At 25.3% G+C, this 22812-nt stretch overlaps 1 protein-coding gene across 3 annotated transcripts; it reads right to left on the reverse strand.

Annotated features, from left to right (window-relative positions):
- Window positions 1-385: 385 nt before the first annotated feature.
- On the reverse strand, window positions 386-20815 carry LOC129966667 (probable Dol-P-Man:Man(7)GlcNAc(2)-PP-Dol alpha-1,6-mannosyltransferase). 3 transcript variants are annotated; one of them, XM_056081172.1, is made up of 11 exons: window positions 20694-20815; window positions 18650-18735; window positions 17616-17744; window positions 17146-17278; window positions 11435-11608; window positions 10552-10746; window positions 10353-10456; window positions 7797-8023; window positions 5077-5246; window positions 2635-2710; window positions 386-733 (listed from the first exon to the last, which is right to left on the reverse strand). In XM_056081172.1, the coding sequence occupies exons 2-11, from the start codon at window positions 18722-18724 to the stop codon at window positions 451-453; spliced, it is 1566 nt and encodes a 521-aa protein (XP_055937147.1). In that variant the 5' UTR covers window positions 18725-18735; window positions 20694-20815; the 3' UTR covers window positions 386-450. The 3 variants fall into 3 exon arrangements, with proteins under 3 accessions (XP_055937147.1, XP_055937148.1, XP_055937149.1); XM_056081173.1 differs by having other exon boundaries at window positions 20609-20765; XM_056081174.1 differs by having other exon boundaries at window positions 560-702.
- Window positions 20816-22812: the final 1997 nt, after the last annotated feature.

Below are 22812 nucleotides of genomic sequence, written 5' to 3' on the forward strand. Positions count from 1 at the left end.
ACACTCAACACAGTCTGATACAAACCCTTCCAGCATCCGACATCTCCTTGGCGCTCGTTCTGTGAAACATCGCTCATTCAGAGAATCACTTTTTTACATTTTATTTTGCTCATTATACGAAGTACTCGTTAATGCACTTTTGAAATGAGCAAGATGTTTTTGAAAACAATTTCATATTTATTTTAATTTGAACTTTTTTCCTTTAAAAAGAAATAAATTATTATTAACATAGATATGGAAAAAAGATGACAAAAAAAAACAACACTGCATTAGCAGATATTTGCATATTATTTGAGTTGATTTTGAAACTAAATCTGTAATAATTATTATATAAAGATTTTTAAATTATCATGCATTTTAATAAAAAAAAGTACTGAATTAAAGAAACTGTAAGAATAGTTTATTTCCAGCAAATAACAGGCAGTTACAAATTACATCCGAAAATAGATTTTAAATTTTATGAGAATTTGCGTTATTAGTATTAAGTATCAAGGAAGGATAAGAAATTTTTCTTTTAAACAGCAAAACCTTTGGCTTGAGAAATACTTGAATTGGGGGGAATACAGAAAAATCCACACCCCAGTGAGAATATCCATGCGTAATGTTTATCACAGAGTGAGTATGAAGATATAGTGATTCTGAGTTGCCCATATCATCAGTCCATTCCACTAATAAGTGTGTAAACTGCATTATTTCAATACTCTGTAAAGAGAGGGCCTCTGATTTGTTATACCTACATAAACAAATAAAAAAAATATTTCCATATATGCTACAGAAGTTTAGCACTTGTAATATAGAAGCAAGACAATTAAAATAGTCATTGGCAAACATTATACAGTACTAAAATTAACACAAGATTTGAATTTGCCAACATTCAGATATTGGCAACCCTATACAAAAAAAAAAAAAAAAAAAAAAAAAAAAAAATTGACAGCTGATAGTTTAGTGTTAGTAAAAATGGAACATTACAAAAGCACAGTTTTTTTCTTTAAATTGTTATAATTTTATTGAATTGTAAAATACAAAGGATAGGGTTACGTATGGTTATAACACATAGGGCAAATGGCCTCTATGGCTTTGCTGCAACATATACATCCTTTTGTCGAAAATTTCCATGATCATTTTGCATAAGTGTGGCTGAATTTCGTTCATACATCGTTGAACTTCCTTCTTGAATGCCCGCATGCTTGTGGACTTGTTGGCATAGACCTTTGACTTCAAATAACCTCATAAAAAGAAATACAATGGTGTTAACTCACAGGATCTAGGGGCCAATTTTCCAACTGTGGCCACTGGACTTTCATTATTTTTGAAATATTGTTCAACAATGAAAACACATTGTTCTATTGTGTAACTCTCCTTTTTTACTAACTACAGCTGTCAAATGTTTTTTAAATAGGGTTACCAATAATTTAGATATAATTTGTGTTATACAGCACAAATAGTGACAAATTCAAATCTTGTGTTAATTTTGGGACACTCTTTATAAGCAGAGAGACAGTAACTCAATTACAAATATCAGATAAATTACAGTAGAATAAAAAGTCCAATATAATCAAAGAATTCAACAATTAATATATATATATATATATATAAGATAATTTAAAAGAATTACAATACACTTCAAAAGCAAATTCAGTACATCAAAACAATTTTATTTAGATAAAATAAAGATAACATAAAGACATAAATGTTGTATAAAAGATAAGAGTTTCTTAAAAAAATGAAAAGTTCAGTATGATAGAAAGCATTTGATTTCTTTGTGTTTAAAAGCTTCTTTACTTAGATATATCAGATTGCAATTTGGAGAATGCATATTAATTCAAGTTAGGAACAAAAAAAAGAGAATTATTCAAAGAATGCAAAAATTTTGGTAAACATATCTGCTATTTAGTAAATTATCCTTTACTTATATGGTCATATAATGTTTCTGATACTTGTTGTTTAATAAAGATAAAATAAGTAATAAAAATATTATAAAAATTTGACATTTGGAACATTTGACATTATGAAAACCAATATTTTTTTAAAAACTAAAAAGGTTAACATGCAGAGTTTTGGAAAGTAACTTGCCCAAATCAAGGTGAGATTTTTTATGCAATATGCAATATGTTGTAAAAAAAACCGTGGATATTCTACAAGAATATGTAACTATTACAACTTGACTATTACAACTTTTACTATTGTCTATTACAACTTGAGCAAAATAGTGTTGGGTCCCCCCACACTCGATTCATCCACTGACCCAAATGTCAGTGGATGAATCGAGTGTGCCCAATCCTCAACCTAGTTAAAATTTTGTCCAGTTTTCTACTGTCTAAAGTGGGCCAGAAATTTATTGTAGGCTTAATTGTATGAAGCTTATTATGAATTTGTGCGTCTCATTCAATTTGTCGTTGACAAAAAAAAAAAAAAAAAAAAACTTTGAAAGAAGTTTTAAGGAAGTTAATAAATTATAAAGTTGCAATGCTGCATAATACATATATTAAAAATAGCATTAATGATTTGTCATTACAATGAATTAGTGTTAACGTGATATAAGCAGCATGCTAACATTAACAATAAATGAATCATAATTAAATGTTAAATATTATAAAATTTAAAATTAAATTATGCATATGTAATCATTCTTACCTCCAATTGGGATTAAGTTCAGTAAATCGTGATACCCCAGTTTGAGCACTATATACATCAATGTGAATGTTTAAGTCTAAAGATTAAAAAAAGTGATAGAATTAGATTGGATTAAATTTGTTTCTACTTAATAGCAGATAATATTAATTAGGCATGTATACAACATTATTTTTCAAAAAATACAATTCAAGATTTTTGAAGATAAATTATTATTATGAGAAATTAGAAATGAGATGTGCGGGGGGAGGGATGCTTCAGATATGCAACATCAAGTACCAAAAATAAAGCCAGAACTTAATACAGAAACAACACAAACTCTTGAACACTTTATTTTCTTTTTATTCACTAATGTTCTGTGTGCAGTAAAATATTACTGTATATTTTAAATTCACAATAATTTTCTAATTCAGAATGTGTTCAGCATTCTTTCACAGAGTCAATCCATATGGATTTTTTTTTAAGCTAATAGTGAAACAAACGTCCAGCTGCCAGGAGCAACCAAAAGGGTAAGCCTGTCTTGGTATTATATTTCTTGAATAATATGCCTACCAATTCTAATAAAATAAGAATCTAAATCCTTAACTGGGAAAATGTACATATAGTAAGGTGATCTTACTTAATTATGCACATAATGTATCTTACTATAACATGTACATATTTGATATTTTTTAAGTGCCTTTGAAATACTCAAGTAATTAACCAGCAGAAACATGAAAGCAATTAATGTTGAATTACCAATTCTTTATATAATAAAAAAAGACATGACACTATAATTTTTAATCATATGAAATCTATGGAATCCAAAAAATTTGATTTAGTTCCTTAGATTCAGAAAGAGGATAGGTTAATCTAAAATTATTGTTCTGAAATTTTAAAGAAATTATTCTACTGAATTTTTGTAGAATTTTAAAATAAAAAAGCAAATGGAAAATAATTATGATTTAACCGAAGTTCATATAAGAGTAGATAGCAGCCCAATGTTCAATTACAAATGAATTGTACATTCTAGAAGGAGCTATAAAAGGTTGGAGTTACAAAGGGACATTCTTACTCCGACAGGAAGAATTGAAATGAAAAAACAGAATAAGTCAAAAGGATTACAGTTGCAACAAGTTCATTCAAGAACCTTCTTTTATTGATCAAAATTGATAGAACATAGAATACAATCAAACAAATATTGTCAATTTTCAATCAGAAACTAATGAATTTGTTAATTTTTCAATGAATTTTAAGTGCAATTTCCAACTTTTTGGTCTTGCCATTTTTAAAATGCCACGATATATTAAAAATTATCCTATATTATAAGATCAGCGAAAAGGTTTGGAACATATCATGGACTAAAACAGAAAACACGGAGCTTATAAATAAGATATTGAATGACACAAGAGATTCAGTTGGATCTAAAGAGTAACTGCTATCAAGAATATTGGGAAAATTTTAAAGAAAATTGTGGATAACCTTTTAAACAAAATAAGTTGCTTGATGAAAAAAATTTCTAATGATTATTGAACTGAAATGATTAAGTTATCTATTACTTTTTATAATATTTATTAAAGCATATGAGAAAATTTATAAAAAAATATTTCATAGATTAACAATAGAATAGTCAATTTACTCAAGTATTCAGTCAGGTGAAAGCACATCTGCCCTTCCCAATTACCATATGAATACAAATATGGATATTTTGAAAGTAAAATTAAATGGATTGATTTACAAGTATTAAATATAAAAGTTTTTCTCTTGTGCAATCTAAGCATTACATCTTGATTTAGATATACATGTAATAAAAATTACTTTTTACTAATATAAGATCATCACTAATGAAAGAATACTTTGATTAATACAATTATATGCATTAACTAGTTATTAAGCAGCATTTCTAATTCAAAAATAATAATATTGCTCTAATAAAACAGATATCAATAATATCAGCATTTATATTTTCATATGCTTCTGTAGAGATAATTAAATAAGACAATTAACAAAAATCCTTGTTATCAATAATTTTTCTTCACTTGTTTCGTATCTTTTAAGACAGATGTTTCTTTATAAAGTATTAATAAAGTTTATTATGAAGAATATATAAAAACTATTATAAAGTATTATTTAAGTTTTAATGTTTCATTTTAGAGGAAGAAATAATTAAAATGACAATAAAATAATGCTCTTAAGATTACAAAATAGAAACTGAACAATTTTCATAGCAAATTAAAAAAAAAAAATCAAACTTCTTTTAAAACCAACAAATTTAGACTATCAAATCATTTATAATATAAAGTATTTTAGCTTAATTGACATTAAATAAAAATTAATTGTTCCATTTGAATAAAGTTATTACTAGAATCATTCGAAAATATAAAAATTTCTAATGTCAAGTAGATAATTATTTAGAAAGAAATATCTATATCATAAATTTGACTCAGAAATTCAATTATTTTTCACCTTTTGCTCCCATTTCTATTTCATGCAAGTTAGCCATTGCCACACCTCCAGGATAATTATGAGAAGAAATGTTTAAAATTAGAATAGTAGCACACATATTCATCATAAGATGAAGACCAGCAAATTGAACAAAGAGGGTGTATGGTATTGACTTAAATCGATTATTCCATCTTAAAAAAGAAAAAAAAAAGTTAATACAAAAGTACAGTGATAATTGTTTTAAAATGATATTCACTTATTTGTCAGCAATCATAATTGTTTTCAAAAGGAAATTTCAGTTATTATTATGTATATATTATAAAAGACTTTTTAATTATTTTTTTACATTTTAAAAAACAAATAATAATTGTAAATATAAAAAAAATAACCCTAGGAATTCTTTGTACACCAAATACCAATAAGAAATGATTAATATAGCCTACATGAGTGACATTCTTTTATTTTCCATCTTTTCCCATTTCTAAATCTTGCATTAACTCTTTTTTTTTTTTTTTTTTTTTTTCACCAGGAAAGTGGGAATATGGACGTGGTCATATAAGCAAGTAGGAATTTGTTTCTTTAGTGAAGTTACTTCCACTCCAAATAACCGAATGGACCTCCGATGAGAGAATTTATGCCTAGTCAGTAATGCAGCTAATATTTCAATTGTGGCATTATATCTCTGCCCACAGTTTCTGCCTGTGTTGTTGCAATAATTGTCATTAAATTTATACTGAATAACAAGGCAACTTCAGGTAACTTATTTCTGATTAACTAGTGTTCACTAAATGCGTATTTCCAGTGTAGAATTAAATATGATGATTTTGTGTAAACTCCCATTCCAAAAGCAGGAATATAAATTTGCAAACTAGATTAATGCCAAATGAAATATTTGGTTTTCAATAACAACTATACACAATTTAATTACAAAATTATACACATAATTTGGTAATAATAATATATAATAATCATACTAATAAATAATAATTTGGTTAGCAATCTTAAATTTTATGCCAAAAATATTCATAATAGTATGCTATTTTTAAAATCAAAAATAAATTTAATGAATTTAATTCGAATTTCCTCTCTAAAACAATATTTAAATTATTCATGGATAGCCACTTTTGCTCAAAAAATGAGTAACATTCTAGGTTGGTCAGCTGTAAGATAAGACAAAAACAAAGAAATGATATAAGTAAAACACAAACATAAGTGAAAGTCAGTCAGAAGATTTTTGCCATTAAGAATTTTTTTTTTTTTTTTTTTGCTTTGCAATTATTGATTTAATTGTTACCACACAACATAATTTTGTAGAAGACACAAGAAAAAAAAAAAGACTTGTTTTAAGAAAACAATACATGGATCATGTCACATTATACCATTATTTTTTTTCATAAGGCTGATCACAAAGTATTTTCTTAATTAATAATATTTTTCTTTTATGAAAGTGGTAACTGTTCTTTAAGAACTGTTAAAATATAGCACTGACATATAAATGAAGATAATGTCATATTTAAAAGAAATAAAACTTTTCTACTGGAAATTGCAAAATTAAATACACATGTACCAAATATTTCTGCTGCATTATTTAATTAATTTTCTTTAAAGTATTAGACGTGTATTGGCAACATTGAGTAAAATAATCCATTTTAGAAAGTTTCAGATGCTTTTTTTTGTTATGTATAAATTTAAGCACATGCTTTAGTTCTTTTGAATGATTTTTATCTTTAAAACAAAAGGGAATATTTTTTTTTCTTAATTTACATTAAAAAAACCCAATTGTTTTGCAAAACTGACTTTTCTTTGTAATAATATTTTAGTTTTGTTAATAATATAAATATTTTCCATGTTTATAAACACAGCATAAGGTTTTTAAAACCTTTTCACTGTTGACAAAAATTTCTTGTGTTCCTCAACATATGAATGACAAAATTTTAAAGATCCAAATATTTATATCCCTAAGTTTGCATATAAATATGGTTGGATTTGTTTATTCATAAAATTTAATCATTTCAAATCCATAAACACTGCTGCAATTATTTTATTTGAAATGAAGAATTAAGTACAAGCATCCGGTTTCAGTGATTTCTCAACTAAAAAAAAATCAATCTAAGTAGGATATCTTTAGCATAAATATATCATAAAAAGAGTTAGAATCTATTTACTATAAAATGATTTCTAGTTTGTTTACATTACAAATTAATATGTATTCAATAAATATAATCTTATTATATATTCCTAATAAAATTATAGTAAAATCGTCATTTTAATCTTTCATTTAAATAAAGAAATTAAATGGATGTACAAATGCCTCATATTAAAAATATATCTATTTTGAATTTTCAAGTAATGCTTGGTTTGTAGGAATTAGATAGATAAATCTTTCATTGCAGTTTTAATTCCGGTAAATATCTGTCTGCTGTTAATTAAGTATCTCATGGGAAACATTCCTTCTTCTTTTTAACGAAGAGTTTTAAAGACTAAAAAAATTAATTCAATTTTTGTGAAAAAGCTCTGATATGAATTCTATTCATAATCAAAAGTATTCTAAAGAACAAAGATACTTTTATATTGAATATAAAATCCAACAATATAGAAAGATATTTCATAAATAAAGATATTTCATTTCATTATAATGCCAATATATCAAATATTAAGCAATAAAAATAAGAAATTATACTTTATTTAAGAAAAATTTTTGATAGTAAAACAGATATTCTATTCTAGAGAAAATTACTTACAGATGTGCACACGTTCTTGCTGCAGCAACATTTAATAATGGAATGGCATACATAATAAACCGTAGCTCTTTATGAGGTAGAAAGGAATACAGAACAATAAATCCTAATGCTGGATAAATCAAAGCTCTGATCCTGTAGTCTAATAAAAATGCAAATGGAATGAATAGAGTTGAAAAAAATAGAGCCCTGGGAAGAGCAGAATAGAAATACCATGCCCATGGAGATGTCTGATGTGTTATGTTATAGAAAAATTCATCATATATTATATATATATATAATGATTTTGGATATGCATTAACACATGCAATATATATATTTAAAACAGAAGTTAAATTCAAGCAAAGATTCTTTTTCTCAAAGAAAGTAATTATATGTTCTAAAATTTCTGCATTGACCTCTAAGAGTTACAAAAATAATATTTATGGAATACTGTTGAACTGAAAACATTATATTTCCATACCAAAATTATGTTAGTTTTAAATTTAACTTCTAAGGTTACAATATGAATTTAAAAAAAAAAAAATCTAAAAACCACTAAAAAAGAACAATTTCTCATAAGGAGAGTTCAGGTAATAAATTCAGATTACTGAAATAATAAAATAATATAGATTACTGAAATCATAAAAATTTAGATGGAAGATGTTTTCAAAATGTCACAAAGTTTTTCCTACAATTTATAAGATCCCAGATTTCATATCTGGGAAGTTCTTTAAAAATCTGTAGAAAATTTTCTATTTCAAAAAAATTTAACAAATGTGCATTTACTGTTTTTTTTTTTTTTTTTTTTTTTTTACATTATTATACAATCTGACATTTTTGGTAGCTTTATAAACTTTCACTAATTGTTGACTTTGAAACAGACATAATTTTCTTATTTTCCTTGGCTATTGATCACTGAAGTCATAGAATAATGTCTATCCTCTAATAGATTTATAAAGAAAATTTCTGCTAGATCACTAAAGGACTTTTGTAAACAATAAATTAATTCTAAGGAATGATGATCACATTTGTTTTGATGATGGCCGATTTAATTCACAAATCAGAGAATAATTTAGAGTTTAATTTCTAAGTACTTGTAAGCAATGAATATCCAAGGAAAAAGTTCAACATATATTTAGATAAGCCCCATAAAAAATGTATACGATTTTTCAGTCAAAATGAGGCACACACATTAATTAGGATTTATTTTCATTCTTCAAGCTACAACCTGATGCTGTAACTGTGACATGCATAATGAAACTTCAGTACAATAGTCACATTCTGTTTTAAGCAAAATAAATAAATAAAATGCATTCCTTCTAAAGAGCTTTTAAAAGAGAAAATACTTTCTAAACCTATTAAATATTTATTAAAGCAGGTCCACATTCATTATTTCTGAAATAATAAAGATCTACCCCCCCCCAAAAAAAAAAGAAATTTGGTTGGTGATTATTTATTTATCATTATTTTTTAAATATTAGCATTTGCTTTGATTTTTTAGTTTATTTGAAAGTTTGTAAAAATTTCACCTTTTTATTAAAAGAGTAAATTGATTTGTTGATTGTATAGAAATAGAGCCCACAAACTCACCAATTTTTCAAAAGTTTGTTCATTAATCTGTTTGCTTTTCCAATGATTCAAAGATTTAGTTAATTTTCTAGCTAATTTCTCTGCATGATATTGATGCAACATTTCTATATGAACAATCGAATTCAGAAAAACATGTTCAGACATTGTTCAAAATCAAAAGACAGCTACACTTATGGTTTTGTATTTAATATTCCTAAATGTTCTAATTTACCACACTACCATATAGTAAAATTCACTTTTTTCTGTTAATTGGAAAAAGGATGAGTAATCTTGATTTGTTTTCAGATGTTTTATATTTTCTCTCTTACAAAAAAATTTACTTCCTCTGATTACATTTTCTCTTCATACAAAAAACAAACAAATTAGAATGGATTTTATTGGAATTGAATAAGTGACTACACCCACCATTCAGATGAACTCAAATAGCTATTCTTAGGCATTATTTTACATTATGTATGCAGGAAAAAAACTACCATGTCAAAGAAAAGTGCCACAGATCAGGCACTGTGCAGGAATGGTCATTTTCAGAAATTTTAAAACAGTGATACAAAAAGTAGAAAAAGTTGTTAAAGTATTTTAATTTTAAAAATTGTATCTTCAACAGATGAAATCATAATCTACCACATAAAAGAGAATTTTCCTATAATGTTGTTTATATTATAGGAAATATATTGTTTATACGAAATATATTATATATTGTTTCCTATAAGTTTAAATTAAATGAAAAACTTAATATTCTAAAGGAACTAAGCACAACTGAATGTCTGAAAATAAAAATTGAAGAAAGCTGAAGAAGAATTAGAATCAAGCTTTACAAAAGGAAAATGAAACCATACATTTTAAGTTAATCAAAAACTTAAAATGTACAGTTTAATTTGTCACTTATGATTTCATCACTTTTAGGAATTTCAACAGAGCATGAAAATATAATTAAGTTTAATTTGATATAGTTATAGGCATTAAAAAATTATGTTATGAAAAGGATACACCCCATTCAGAACTCTTATTTAAAAATATATTAAACCAAAGAACTTCGCCTTCTGGCCAAACAGGCCTCATCCAAAAGAATGAATCAACTGTGACAGTCAGACCTATTCAATAAAATAATTTCACTTCAAAAAATAACTATAAAAAAAGAAAAATTAAATATTTATAAATAATTTTAAATGTAGGAATTTCCACTCACCTAACATCCACAAACCTGCTGGTATGCCCCAACAAAAAATTTGCAGAATATTTAATCGTCCTGCAATAATTTCTTCTAAAGCAATTAGTCCCAACAGAATGGATAGCTCAGCTCGGAAAACTATAACTGCAGCAGCTGATGTTACAATAAACATTCTTTGTTTTCTTGTCATCCAACAATGAAAGGAAAACAATGCTGAACAAGAAACTTCAGTAATTAATTAAATAGCAATAACAATGATCAATGAAAAATATTTTTAATGAAAAAAGAAGATTCATTACAAAATTTGGATCTTCAATTTTAAAAGATCAATAACTGATCATGAAACAGTCTTTATTCCTAATAAAATATGATGTGTTTACAAATTATACTTTACATTTGTAATATTTTCATCTAAATTATAACTACATTAAAAAAAAAATTCTTACTTTTCTTCACTAGAATGGTATTGCTCAAAACAATATTAATGCAGACACTGAGATAACATTTGTTAGAAACTTCCACTTTTACTTTCACTAATAATTAACTATGCTTAGTTGCTCTGTTATTAGTTCTTAATTTTTTTTTCAAATTGTTGCATCTACAATCAGCATTTGTCTAATTTACTTTTATTTTTTCCAAATTTATAAACAAGCATGCAGTTAATGTCTGTACTTAAGTCCAATTATCTTAACGAAACTTGGTAAGTCATTTAATTGCACATGTCTGAAATCTGTAATTTAGGTGGCAGTGGTCATTTACAAACTGATGCCTCTTTTTCTCACTGCATTCACTGCCAAATTTAACAATCTGAGTCTTCAAAATATGACATTTATCCAAAGAAAAATATTTAAAAGGTCTCTAAATTACTAAATGTATAAATATAAAAGATAATAATAATTACCTAAGATCAGGGCAAATGTATTTGGCAAGGGTCTGGACATATAGTATATAAAATGAAATTGTGAAGCTGTAATTAGTTGCAACCATACAGAAACTGTGACACCAAATTGTTTCTCCACAGCGTCAATAAATTTTTGCAAAGCTATTATTACTAGTGATCCCAGCACTATACGAGCTGTAATAAAATTCATTAATTAAGAGACTAAATTTAAAAAAATAAAATTAAAAACACTTAATATATAAAGCAGTAAAAATCAACAATACATATTTCATTCTTTCTATCTAAAGGCAGATAAAAAAAATCAGAATTAAAATTTTTTTGTAAAAAGCAAATTTTAAATAATTACAAAATCCTCATCACAGATTAGTGCTGTTTAAAGTGCTAGTAATAATATTTCACAAAGGTTTCCTGCTTTTATACTCTTCTGAGATGGTAATGAAGATCATTTAAATAATTATATTGTATGAAAGGACTGGATTTAAATTGATAAATAATCATAATAATAATTTTAACAAGGATTTAGCCATCCAAGATTGAAGTTTTATTTTATGTAATTTATTTTCAATTTTAGGGATGTAGTAAACATTTCTGATGGGAATCAGGCAATGAAATTTTTTTCCATTCTGAAAGGATTCATGAATGGAAAAACATTAAAAGTTTTTGTTTAAAACAACACTTTAAAGAAAGAAATGAAATGAACAAATAATCAGTCTCTGATGTTTTCACAAAATGAACTTAAGTCCATTTTGTGAAAATATCAAAGATATTCCGCAGATACCTTATCCTTCTTTATTACATGTAAAAGTCATATTCTTAATCAATGGTTATTTAGATACTAACACTTAATAGTTTTTTTTTTCTTTCTTTTCAACCAGCCATTTTTGATAACCCATTGATGTGACTATGTCCCAATAGATTCTTCAGAAAAATATTTTTTAATTCAAATTGTGATAGCAATATACCATATTATTTTAGAAGTCTTACATTGTTCTGTTCATTGTAGTATGCATTTTCTAATTTTTAGTCTATATTTTTATGCATTCAGTTATATCACAGAGAAGAAGAGCAGCATCTAAAAATTTCACTAGGTAAGATACGAAGCAAAGACATACTCTATATATTCTAAATTAATATTTTTCAACTTCCTTTCAATCCTTATAAAAAAAAATCTTAGATATTGAAATGACTATATACTGATTTTACTGACTTCACAAAGTTCAACATTTATTGAAAAATAGATTTTTAGCATAATCTTATTGCCATGTTTAAATAAATAAATAAAATAATCAAATGGATTCAAAAGGACTGAGACATGCATAGCTTCAGAAATTTTCAAAAGTTGCTCAATTTTACAAAATAAATATTTCTGTTCCTTTATTTTTAGTTAATTAGTTCTCTTTAAGCTATTAAATCTTAGTTTAGTCTACATGCATTTATGCAATTTCAAATTAAGGAAAAAAAGAGAACATAAAAGATTTTTTTTTAAATTTATTTTAATCTAACACAGATCATGTTAAAAACAGTTGAAGCTAAATCCCTTTATAACCTCTAACAACTAAACAGTTACAGTTATCAAAAAATTTCAAGCACAAATGCTGTTGCGCTTAATGTGATGCTAATTTGGCTAATTTCATTAATTTACTATCTTCATCCTTAATGAGTCAAAGGAGTGAAAATAGCAGGATATATATATATATATATATATATATATATATATATATATATATATATATATATATATATATATATATATATATATATACATATATATATACACACACACAAAACTTTAGAGAAGTTGTGTTATGAGAACCATTGCAATAGATAATCTTCCTATAATCTGCCTAAAATGGGTACATTTGAAATTGTTTCCACCATTACTAAAATTTGAAGTTAAACCTTCATTTAAGTACAACATTATATATATAAGGACATATTAAACATATTAAAATAAGCCAAATCTTCATATTTTGATAATTAATGAGGAGAAAAAGCCAAGATGATATATTTCTAGTAACAAATGGAAATAATTTTGAATTTCATTTCAATAATAAAATATAATGCTGTAAAATATTCTTAAAGTAGTTTCTGAGAATTGAATAAACATAGAAAAATAAGTGAATAATAATAATAAAAAATTATGTAGTAAAAAGAACTGAAAGGATAATTTTTTGAATTTTAAATTTATGTAAAACACTTTTTTTGTGGTTAATAAGTTTGGAAGTTATCACTGAAAGATTTCAAATTTTTACATATTTTTAATTAATCAAAATTTTAATTAAAATTTTCAAAGAATCACAAAATGCAAATTCTAACCTTTCATATTATATTAAATTAATTAGCTCTAGGTCCAATGACCTATGCTGTAAAGAGCCAACAAATATTCTCTTTATTATTAAAAAGCTAGATAAATGGTCAAAATTAAATGACTAAAATAACTTAAGCAATAAAATTGAAATTTACTCCAAAATTTTAATATGCATCAGATTTATTACCAAATCCAACAATACGAAGAACTTTCTCAAAACGTATCTTAATTTTCATCACTATTCTGCAAAGTTATAAAAGATAGCATCAAATTACATAAGCAAATATCAAGTGAAAAATACCATCCTAATATATTTATACAGGAAATTAGTTGAGAAAATTTTTATAAAGGATTTTATGTCAACACATCCGACATTTTATATTAAATGAAAGCATTATTTAAATAGCTTTAATTTGATTGAATTGTAATAAAAATTAAAATGAAACATAATCACTGAGATTGATTTGGGTATTATGAAGGACTTCTTTTAATAAGTTAATTTAATTTCACATTACAGTACATCTCCAACAATAATATTTTTGTACATGATTATCAAAAATTCATTTGTTATTGTTTATTTAATAGTTGTCTTTGTAAATCAGCTAGTCTGTTGTGGATATTTGTTAATTTAATTTCAGCAAAAACATTTAGATATTAATTTTTCTGTCAAATTGGCAGAGATTTGTGTTATTTTAATTGTCCTGCATATGTTCTGTTTATAAAGTATATGAATCTTTCTAATGGAAACCAGTCCTATGGCATCATAGTGATATTAAAAACATAATTGTCTGGATCGTTTATTAGTTAACTTTCACGGTACTGTAACTTCCATTTTTTACAGAAACATCTTGTAAATTACACACATATTAAACATAATCCTGCTTTAGATTTCAATAAATTATGTGATTAAATATTTGATGAAACAATGAAAACAGTTTGAATTTCAAGACAATGTATTCTACGGTTAGAAATTAGGGGGGGGGGACTATCAAAATTCAAGAATACATGGCTGGTATGGCTTATTAAACTGATATCATTAAAAATAAGATTAAAAAAATCGTAACAATGTAGAGTTTACTAATTTTTTTCTTCAGTTTTTATATAGTAATATTTCCTTAAGTTACTGCACAAAATCTCTATAATTAATTAAAAAGTGAGCTGAATTTAAGTTTTTAAAAAGTCACTCCCACTCGCAAAGATATATATGTACCAGATTTCATAATTACAGATCAAACTGTCTGGTTTTTTGGCACTGACACACCACATTCATATTTATTATTAGTAAAGACTTACCAACTTTGGTAACCAGTTAGTTCAGCATGACTAATGTTTACTTTCAATTCAATCACTCTCAGTGCGAGTAGTGAGAAATTGTTGCAAAACCACTTTTATGCAATTTTTAAGAACCTTAGCCAAAAAAATTAAGCCTTTGTAAATGCATGCTTACATAAACCTGTATATTTTCTAACCATAAGATATTTTCTGTTTTATAAAATTGGATAGTTTTCATTGAAATGAACTAGTTTTAGTTGAGTACATTTTCATTTGTATAATGCCGTGCATTGCAAAACAAATGATGCCTTTTTACTCTTGTTAGAAACATAAAAATGACCATAAAAATTTAAAACGTGTCATTATCAAAAACTTAAGTCAACTTTCATAAGATTAACAAAAAGATTCTGCAATCATTTTCAATATTTCTTAAATTATCAAATTACCAATTAATTTGGAAGGATATATCATTTCTGAAAATGTGGGCAAAGAAAGTATGGCCTAACCAAAAATTTTGTATTAAATTTTTACTTACATAACAACAAATAAGATTTGACATGGTTGGGTGGAAAGTGTAATTTTTCTCTTGCTTTAATTCTCATATTTAACAATCTAGAGGAATTTATTTGCATCCATATAACATTCCAGAGTGGTCACTATTATTAGACTGTCAAAACTGCCACAACTCAAATAGAGCAATAACATGTTCTAAACAAGGTGTTTTTTTAGATCAAATTTTTTAAACAGGAAAGAATAGCACCATTTAGAAATGGGCAGACTATAAAAAATTATCTTATTGCATCTTCTTTCTGAAGTTTAATAAAGGTTTTTTTTGTATATTTCACATTTCAAAAATTTAATAGAAACCTGCTTTTTAATTTATATGCTAAAATAAACAAAATTTTCTTACTTTAGCTTTTAAAAAATTACAAAAAAATATGATTAGATATTTTACAAAGAAATGTAAATAATTTGCAGGAATATGAAAAATGAAGCTTCTTCCTCCATATAACTTCACCTCATAAATTTTCAAGAAATATGAATTTGGAAATATACGAATATTAAAAAATGTTTAACATTGCTTGCTTCTGAAATTAGTTGTAATTCCACAATATTCAAAAAAAAAAATATATCATAATGAGACATTTTGAACATAAAAAATAAGTCAAATCTTCATGAGTCAAAATAAGGGGGCGGGGGGGGAGCCAGGATAAAATATTAGTAGCAACAATAGAAACAATTTGATTTCCAATTTGACAATGAAATATATTGTAGTAAAATATTCTTAAAATATCTTTGAAATGTTTTTAAAAAATTGAATAAAATTATACAGGAAAAACATTGGTACTATAAAAAAGATAAGATTTTGAATTTTCAGTTAATGTAAAAATTATTTTTGTACTGCAATGTTTTCAGCAGTTGACAAGTAAATTTTTTTTTAGTTTTAAATTAATTAAAATTCTGACTTAAAATATAAAAAAAAAATTTCATCCTGAAATATATGTCCCTGCTGTTCAAAATATATATTACGAAATTGGTAGCTCTAGGACAAACGGTCTATCTTGTAGAACAACAACATTCACAAATACTTCCTCCTTAGTATTAGTAAAGATAGAGCTACATCAGATAATTAATATAAAATACTAAAAAAAAAACTTTCATTGGTTATAGTAAAATGTATTTCATTATTTATTTTTGTTCGAATCAATAATCATTATATATATCATTAGTTTTACAAACAGCACTGCAATAATATGATTTTGAAATTTTAACAATGATTATAACGTTCATGTCTTAAAATTTATCACCTTTCTTTATTGAAAATAAATGCTTCCTCTGAAGCTAAAATTTCATCTTTTCTCAAGCCTAATATTATTTTTAGGAATAATAAGAACTGAAACTGTCAAAGAGCATACAACTGTAAAATTCTAAAGAATGCATTTCAAAAATAAATTCAGGTATAGAAAATTTAAAGGGAAGTATTCAAAAATCAACACACAAACAAAAGAAAGAAAGAAAGAAAAAGATAATTCAAATATTTATCTAAATATTTGAAATGTTTTTTTTTTTTAATATACAATCTAAAACCAATAAAATTTTATAAGCAAATATTTCAGGAATAAATATTTACCTATATACTGCATCATGAATTTGTCAAATCCAAAAAACATATTCATGTATAAAAATGGATAAGAAAGACCAGCAATAACTAAAGGTCCAAGGAATGTTCGAGGTACAACACCAGGGAATTCAAGGTGATCATACTGTTAAAAAAATAAATTAAACAACAACAATAACAAAAAGACAAATAGTATTAAACATTATAAAAATTAAAAAAACAAAACTTTTTTTTTCTTCTATAAAACTGCCACAATGCCAATACATTTAAATTAATCAATATATAAAAAGAAAATTAATTCCAAGCACTCAAATCACTATCTTTTATACATAAAACAGATTTAAAAAAAACAACAACAACAGAACACATAGAAAATATTCTTTGTAACTACGGACAAATTTCTAGAAAGAAATGTTTTGTCAAAATTCAGCTCTGAAGTAAGCACATTATGAAATCCATTAATTTAATTTTTAAGTACTTACCTGTGAAATATTTGATCCATGATATAAAAGATCATGAACTGCTTGAAGATTAAAGCTTTCTTCTACTTTTGTGTATGGGCAAAATAGTATGTCCCTTAACATGCTTGTATATAGAATGATTCCTAATACCTAAAATAACCAGTAAAAATATTTTATTAAATGCATTAACACATAAGTACACTCATTTTAAATTATTTCTTAATGTCTACTACTTTATGATGATGGTATACAGAATTTTTCTTTTTCATTACCTTAAAAAGGTTTATAAAATATAAAACATTGGAAAAATAAGATGAAAAACTTTCAAATAACAACAACAAGAACAGATTGAAAAAAAAAATTCAAAAAGTGGATAAAGATTTGTTTTGAACTATAAAAGAAATCAATTGAGAGACAGAAAATTTTCTATTTTTAGAAATGATAAATTGCCATTTATTTAGTGTAAAGTTAAAATTGGTTCCAAATTCCTAACAACTTCTTAAAACTGAAACATCATACAAAAGTTACTCTTTGGATCAGACAATTTGTTTGAAACTGATGCTTTTTCATATTCTTAACAATAAGAAAGAAGGAAAAAAGAAAAAAAAAAAAAAAAGGGTGGGATGGGAATGAGTTTAGTACTAAATATAAACTGCCTATATTTAAAATCTACTTGCTAAATGCTGGATAGGACTATCTACAAGGAATGTATATCTCACTCATACACTCACATATGTGTGCATGCACACACACATTTTATTTTCTTAATGTAGAAAATAATAGAAAGTTATTATTGATGAACAAGTAGTTTTAGACTCAATGCAAAACAAATTTTATAACATTGAATGTATAAAAAATAATACAATATAAACAGGTAATTTTACTGTCTATAATAAATTGAATTTATTACTTATAAATTAAATTTCTGAGATGGTTTAATGATGTTGCTATTCAAAAAACAGGCAATCAAAAGGTGAAAAATTAGTTAGTTACATATTTAAAAACAAATTATTTGGTATCTTTTCAATTTTTTTTTAATTAAAAGGAAAACATACATATCTATGCAAGCTTCTTTTCTTCGTCTGATGTTTTGAAACATTTGACTGATTAGTTGTTTCTACCTGTTCCATTCTTTATTCCTCTTTAAAAATATGTACACAAATTAGATGAAGATAACATAATTATACATGAAAATTCTAAAAATGGTAATATATTACATTAGTAACACATAAAGTTATGTCAGAACTTTTTATAATATTCAATTCATAAAGATTTACTATGAAAACTAGTATATTTTTAAACCCTTAACCCTTTCATTATGAACAATGCACATATGGATTTGTGGTAGATTCCCCTCAGAGCTGAAAATCACATCCTTATGTTATGAAAGAATATGATTTGCAGGACTATTGATGTATAAGAGTGTCAAATTTTGAAGTGAAATATTTTCTATCACAGAGTTATCATTCCATTTTTCTTTCTAAAGATGGTCTTGTACATTAGAATTTCTCTCCAATGTTAAGGTTTCGGAAGTGTCTGTAAATCATTTGATATTCACACATAAAAAGAAAAACGCATGTTAGCAAGAGAACTAAATGTTCATTTTTAAACGGCTGTTCATAATTTCTCTTTTTATTTGAAATTGTATGTTATGCAAGATATTCTAGCAAAATTTTGTATCAATAATCTAGAGTTAATTTAGGTATTTTCAATGATTGTAAAGTGCAACAGATTTTTATTTTGTAATATTAAACTGCAAGTATTTTAATTATTTTTTATTATAAGTGAAAATCAAATTATCATATGTTTAAAAATGACTTCATTTTTATGTAAAGTTATATTTTGCATATTATTATGAGCATTTTATAGATATTTAAAATACACTAAGATTAAAATGCTCTTGCCCTATGGCAGTACTTCTTTCTGTATCCATGAATCCTGAAGGGGTTAAAATATATTGAAATTAAATAAAGGATTAAATATAAAATGGATATAATACAGCAAATTATTATTATTATTTTGATATACAAAAGCAAAGAAATAAAATAATTAAATAACCACTTTGGTTTGATATGCAAAGTTTACTAACTAAATTTCTAGAAAAACAAGTTTTCAGTCCAAATTCAATTTAATAAAAACAGATAAAGATAAAAATTCAATGATTAGATTTTTAATTATGAAATCATTTTTGAAGATATTTTCTTACTTAATACTCTTAAGATTATTTTTTTAATTAATGAGATAATTCATATCAGAGTCCTGACTAAAAACAGAATTTATCAGAAAAAAAAAATCTTTATCTATATTTGCAAAGCAGCCTTTTTACACGTTTTATAATTTCAAAATCCATTAAATTAAAATTTTCCTTCTATTAGAAATTGTCGTCATATAATATTTATCTTATTATATGGTAATTACATTAAGTAATATGAAACCTTATTTAATAATGAGTTAAAATTATCATCTAACAAAATATATAATTTTCAGGCAGTTTAAAGATACAAAATATCTTGGTCTATTACATATACAAGTTTATATTGTTACCCAAAATGTTTTGCTATTTTCACTATATATTTAATAAACCATTACTTACATTAAGAAAATATTCCAATTTAAAAATATTTTTACACCTTCTATAAATGTATTAAATAAAGACATAAAAATTCATTTCTTTAAAGTAACTCAATAATATAAACAATTATTTCCGCTTATAGTAATCTGTAAAAGAATTTCAGTATTCTATGAATTATTTAGAAACATGAGAAAACTATTGCAAAGATAATATCCACATTTCGATTTCAGAGTTTCTAGTTTAAAATACCGCAAGACAAAAACATTAACATCTTAGTAACTAATTATAGCAAATAAACCAAAATTTAAAGAGGCCATCTAAAAACAAAGGAACGAAATATTCAACAAGAAAGAAGTTAAAAATTTTTTTTGCAGTTTTGAAACATTTGTCAATATGATGTGCATAAGCCCAGAGTCTACCTGTTACATATAATTTTAGTTACCTAATTTACCTATATTTAACATCACAAAAATTGTAATTGGGTAGAAATGAAAAGAAAGTTTAAATAAAAACTTTCAATAAAGTACTTCAATCATGAAGACATAAATAACTCTTAAAAGTTGCTGAAGTTGACTGAAGATATATTCATTTTGGTAACACACCAATGGATCGGCTTTACTCGCATTGACAAAATATTAGTTATGTTTCACTAGAGCTTTATGGCGCAGATAATGAAATGCTAAATTCCTGATTTATTTGATAAAATATATTTTTGCAATTTTTATTTTTAAAAACTTGTTCCAAATAACAATTTTACTTCATTTAAATCTTTAATTAAATTTTTTATTCATTATTATTAATAAATTTGTATTAATAGTTATTAATAACTTATTAAGTAAAATGTAATTGACTTAATTTATTTGAGTTCAATTTTTAATTTATTTAAAACACTTTATTTGATTTATCAGTAAAGACAAATCCGATGGTCAGTTCTTAACCTGCAAAGGATTTATTTTATATTAATTTTTAAGTACTATGAATACTATACATTCCCCCCCCCCTCAAGGCGCGGGTAGAGATGCATAATCCACGATTTTTTGAATAACAAATAATATTGCTATTGTTATTTTTAAATATGCGTTCCAAATATCTGTTATTTCAATCATATTATTAATTAAAAATTATTATTTAATATTAAATATAAAATTTATTAATTGTAATTACTACTTAATTTACTAATTTAAGTAACGTGTGATTGAATTAATTTATATGTTTCAGCTTACTTCTTAATTTTTTTTTTCTCAAAACTATTTATTTATTAGAGTGAACCATTTTCTGGAAAAGGTGAGTTAAAAATATATGTCATTTCTTTAAAATGTTTACTTTAGTCCTATATTCTACCAATAGATGGCGCCAGCAGTAAACAGAATACATGCAATCAAAGCCAATCATGTCGCGATCAATTAAAAATGATCTGTATGGAATAGTGCATCATCAAATACGAATATCGGTCACTCCCGTAAAGTGGAGCGGTGACTTTGCACTTTCCGGTGAAATCACCGCTCCGATAAATTTCAGTGATATGCAATTCAATGATACGATACGATAATTCCAATAACCGGTCAGTTCACTTTTCAATCCAATCACAGATTTCTTTCGAGAGCTTCCATTGGATAGATCGTATCGATTGTTACTTTCCAGTGAAGTCGCCGCTCCAGCAAATTTCAGTGATTATCGTATCGATTGTTACTTTCTATCGTGATCCAAAACCTGTAATCAAAATATCATCAGTAAGATCGAAGATCGTATCAAGGATTTGAATCACACCCCTCTTTGAAAAGTATTGATCACTTGTATTTGTGACTTTTTGATATTGGTTACGTAATAACCGCTCTTAAAATATTCGTCATCCTTACGCGCGGGATAAAAATGTAAGGTGAGATGGAATTTGAATTTTGTTTCTTTGAAATTTTAATCATTTCCATTGAATTTCTAGATATATATATATATTTCTTTCTCATTTCTATAGTTTTGATAGCAAAGCATTGTGTAGTGTGGTTTTTTTTATTGTGATTTTGATTTTAAAAAAGTGCAGATTTTCTTTTCAAAGTTGTTTTCTGCATATTGTATACAAAAAATGAATGTATTCTTTTCTTTTATATGTATACTTTTCCTCAAACTTTTAGAATAAAGTAACAAATGTTAACTCAAAATATTTCTCATGCAAAATTTTCTCATAAGCTTTATCAATCGATATAAAAAAAAATGTTTCTTCTGTACAACTTTTGAAAACACCATATGGATTGAAAAATCGAAGCATAATTAATTTTATATTTTCATTTTAGCCAAAAATAACTAAAGAGTTTTTTTATGAACTGCCTATTTGAAATCTAATTTTCAAAAATGGATGATGTTATATATTTATATATTGCTATGAAATCTAGTTCTTTTAAAATAAAAAAAATAAAAAATGTCTATTTCCTACATTGCTTTATAAACGAAACTTGAATTTAAAGAAATTATTTTATTGCGCCGAATGAAAGCAATAACTTTATAAGTCTCAATTAAAAACTGGGCATTTTATGATAATTAATATTTTCTGTAGTTCTTATATTCATTCATTGTGATATTTGAAAATTTTTGTCTTTTATGCACAGATATAGTAAATATTAAAAGTGAAACACTTCTAACGATTAAAGAAGAAAA

The sequence above is a fragment of the Argiope bruennichi genome, chromosome 4, assembly GCF_947563725.1.
Source record: "Argiope bruennichi chromosome 4, qqArgBrue1.1, whole genome shotgun sequence".
In the NCBI taxonomy this organism is placed as follows: domain Eukaryota; kingdom Metazoa; phylum Arthropoda; class Arachnida; order Araneae; family Araneidae; genus Argiope; species Argiope bruennichi.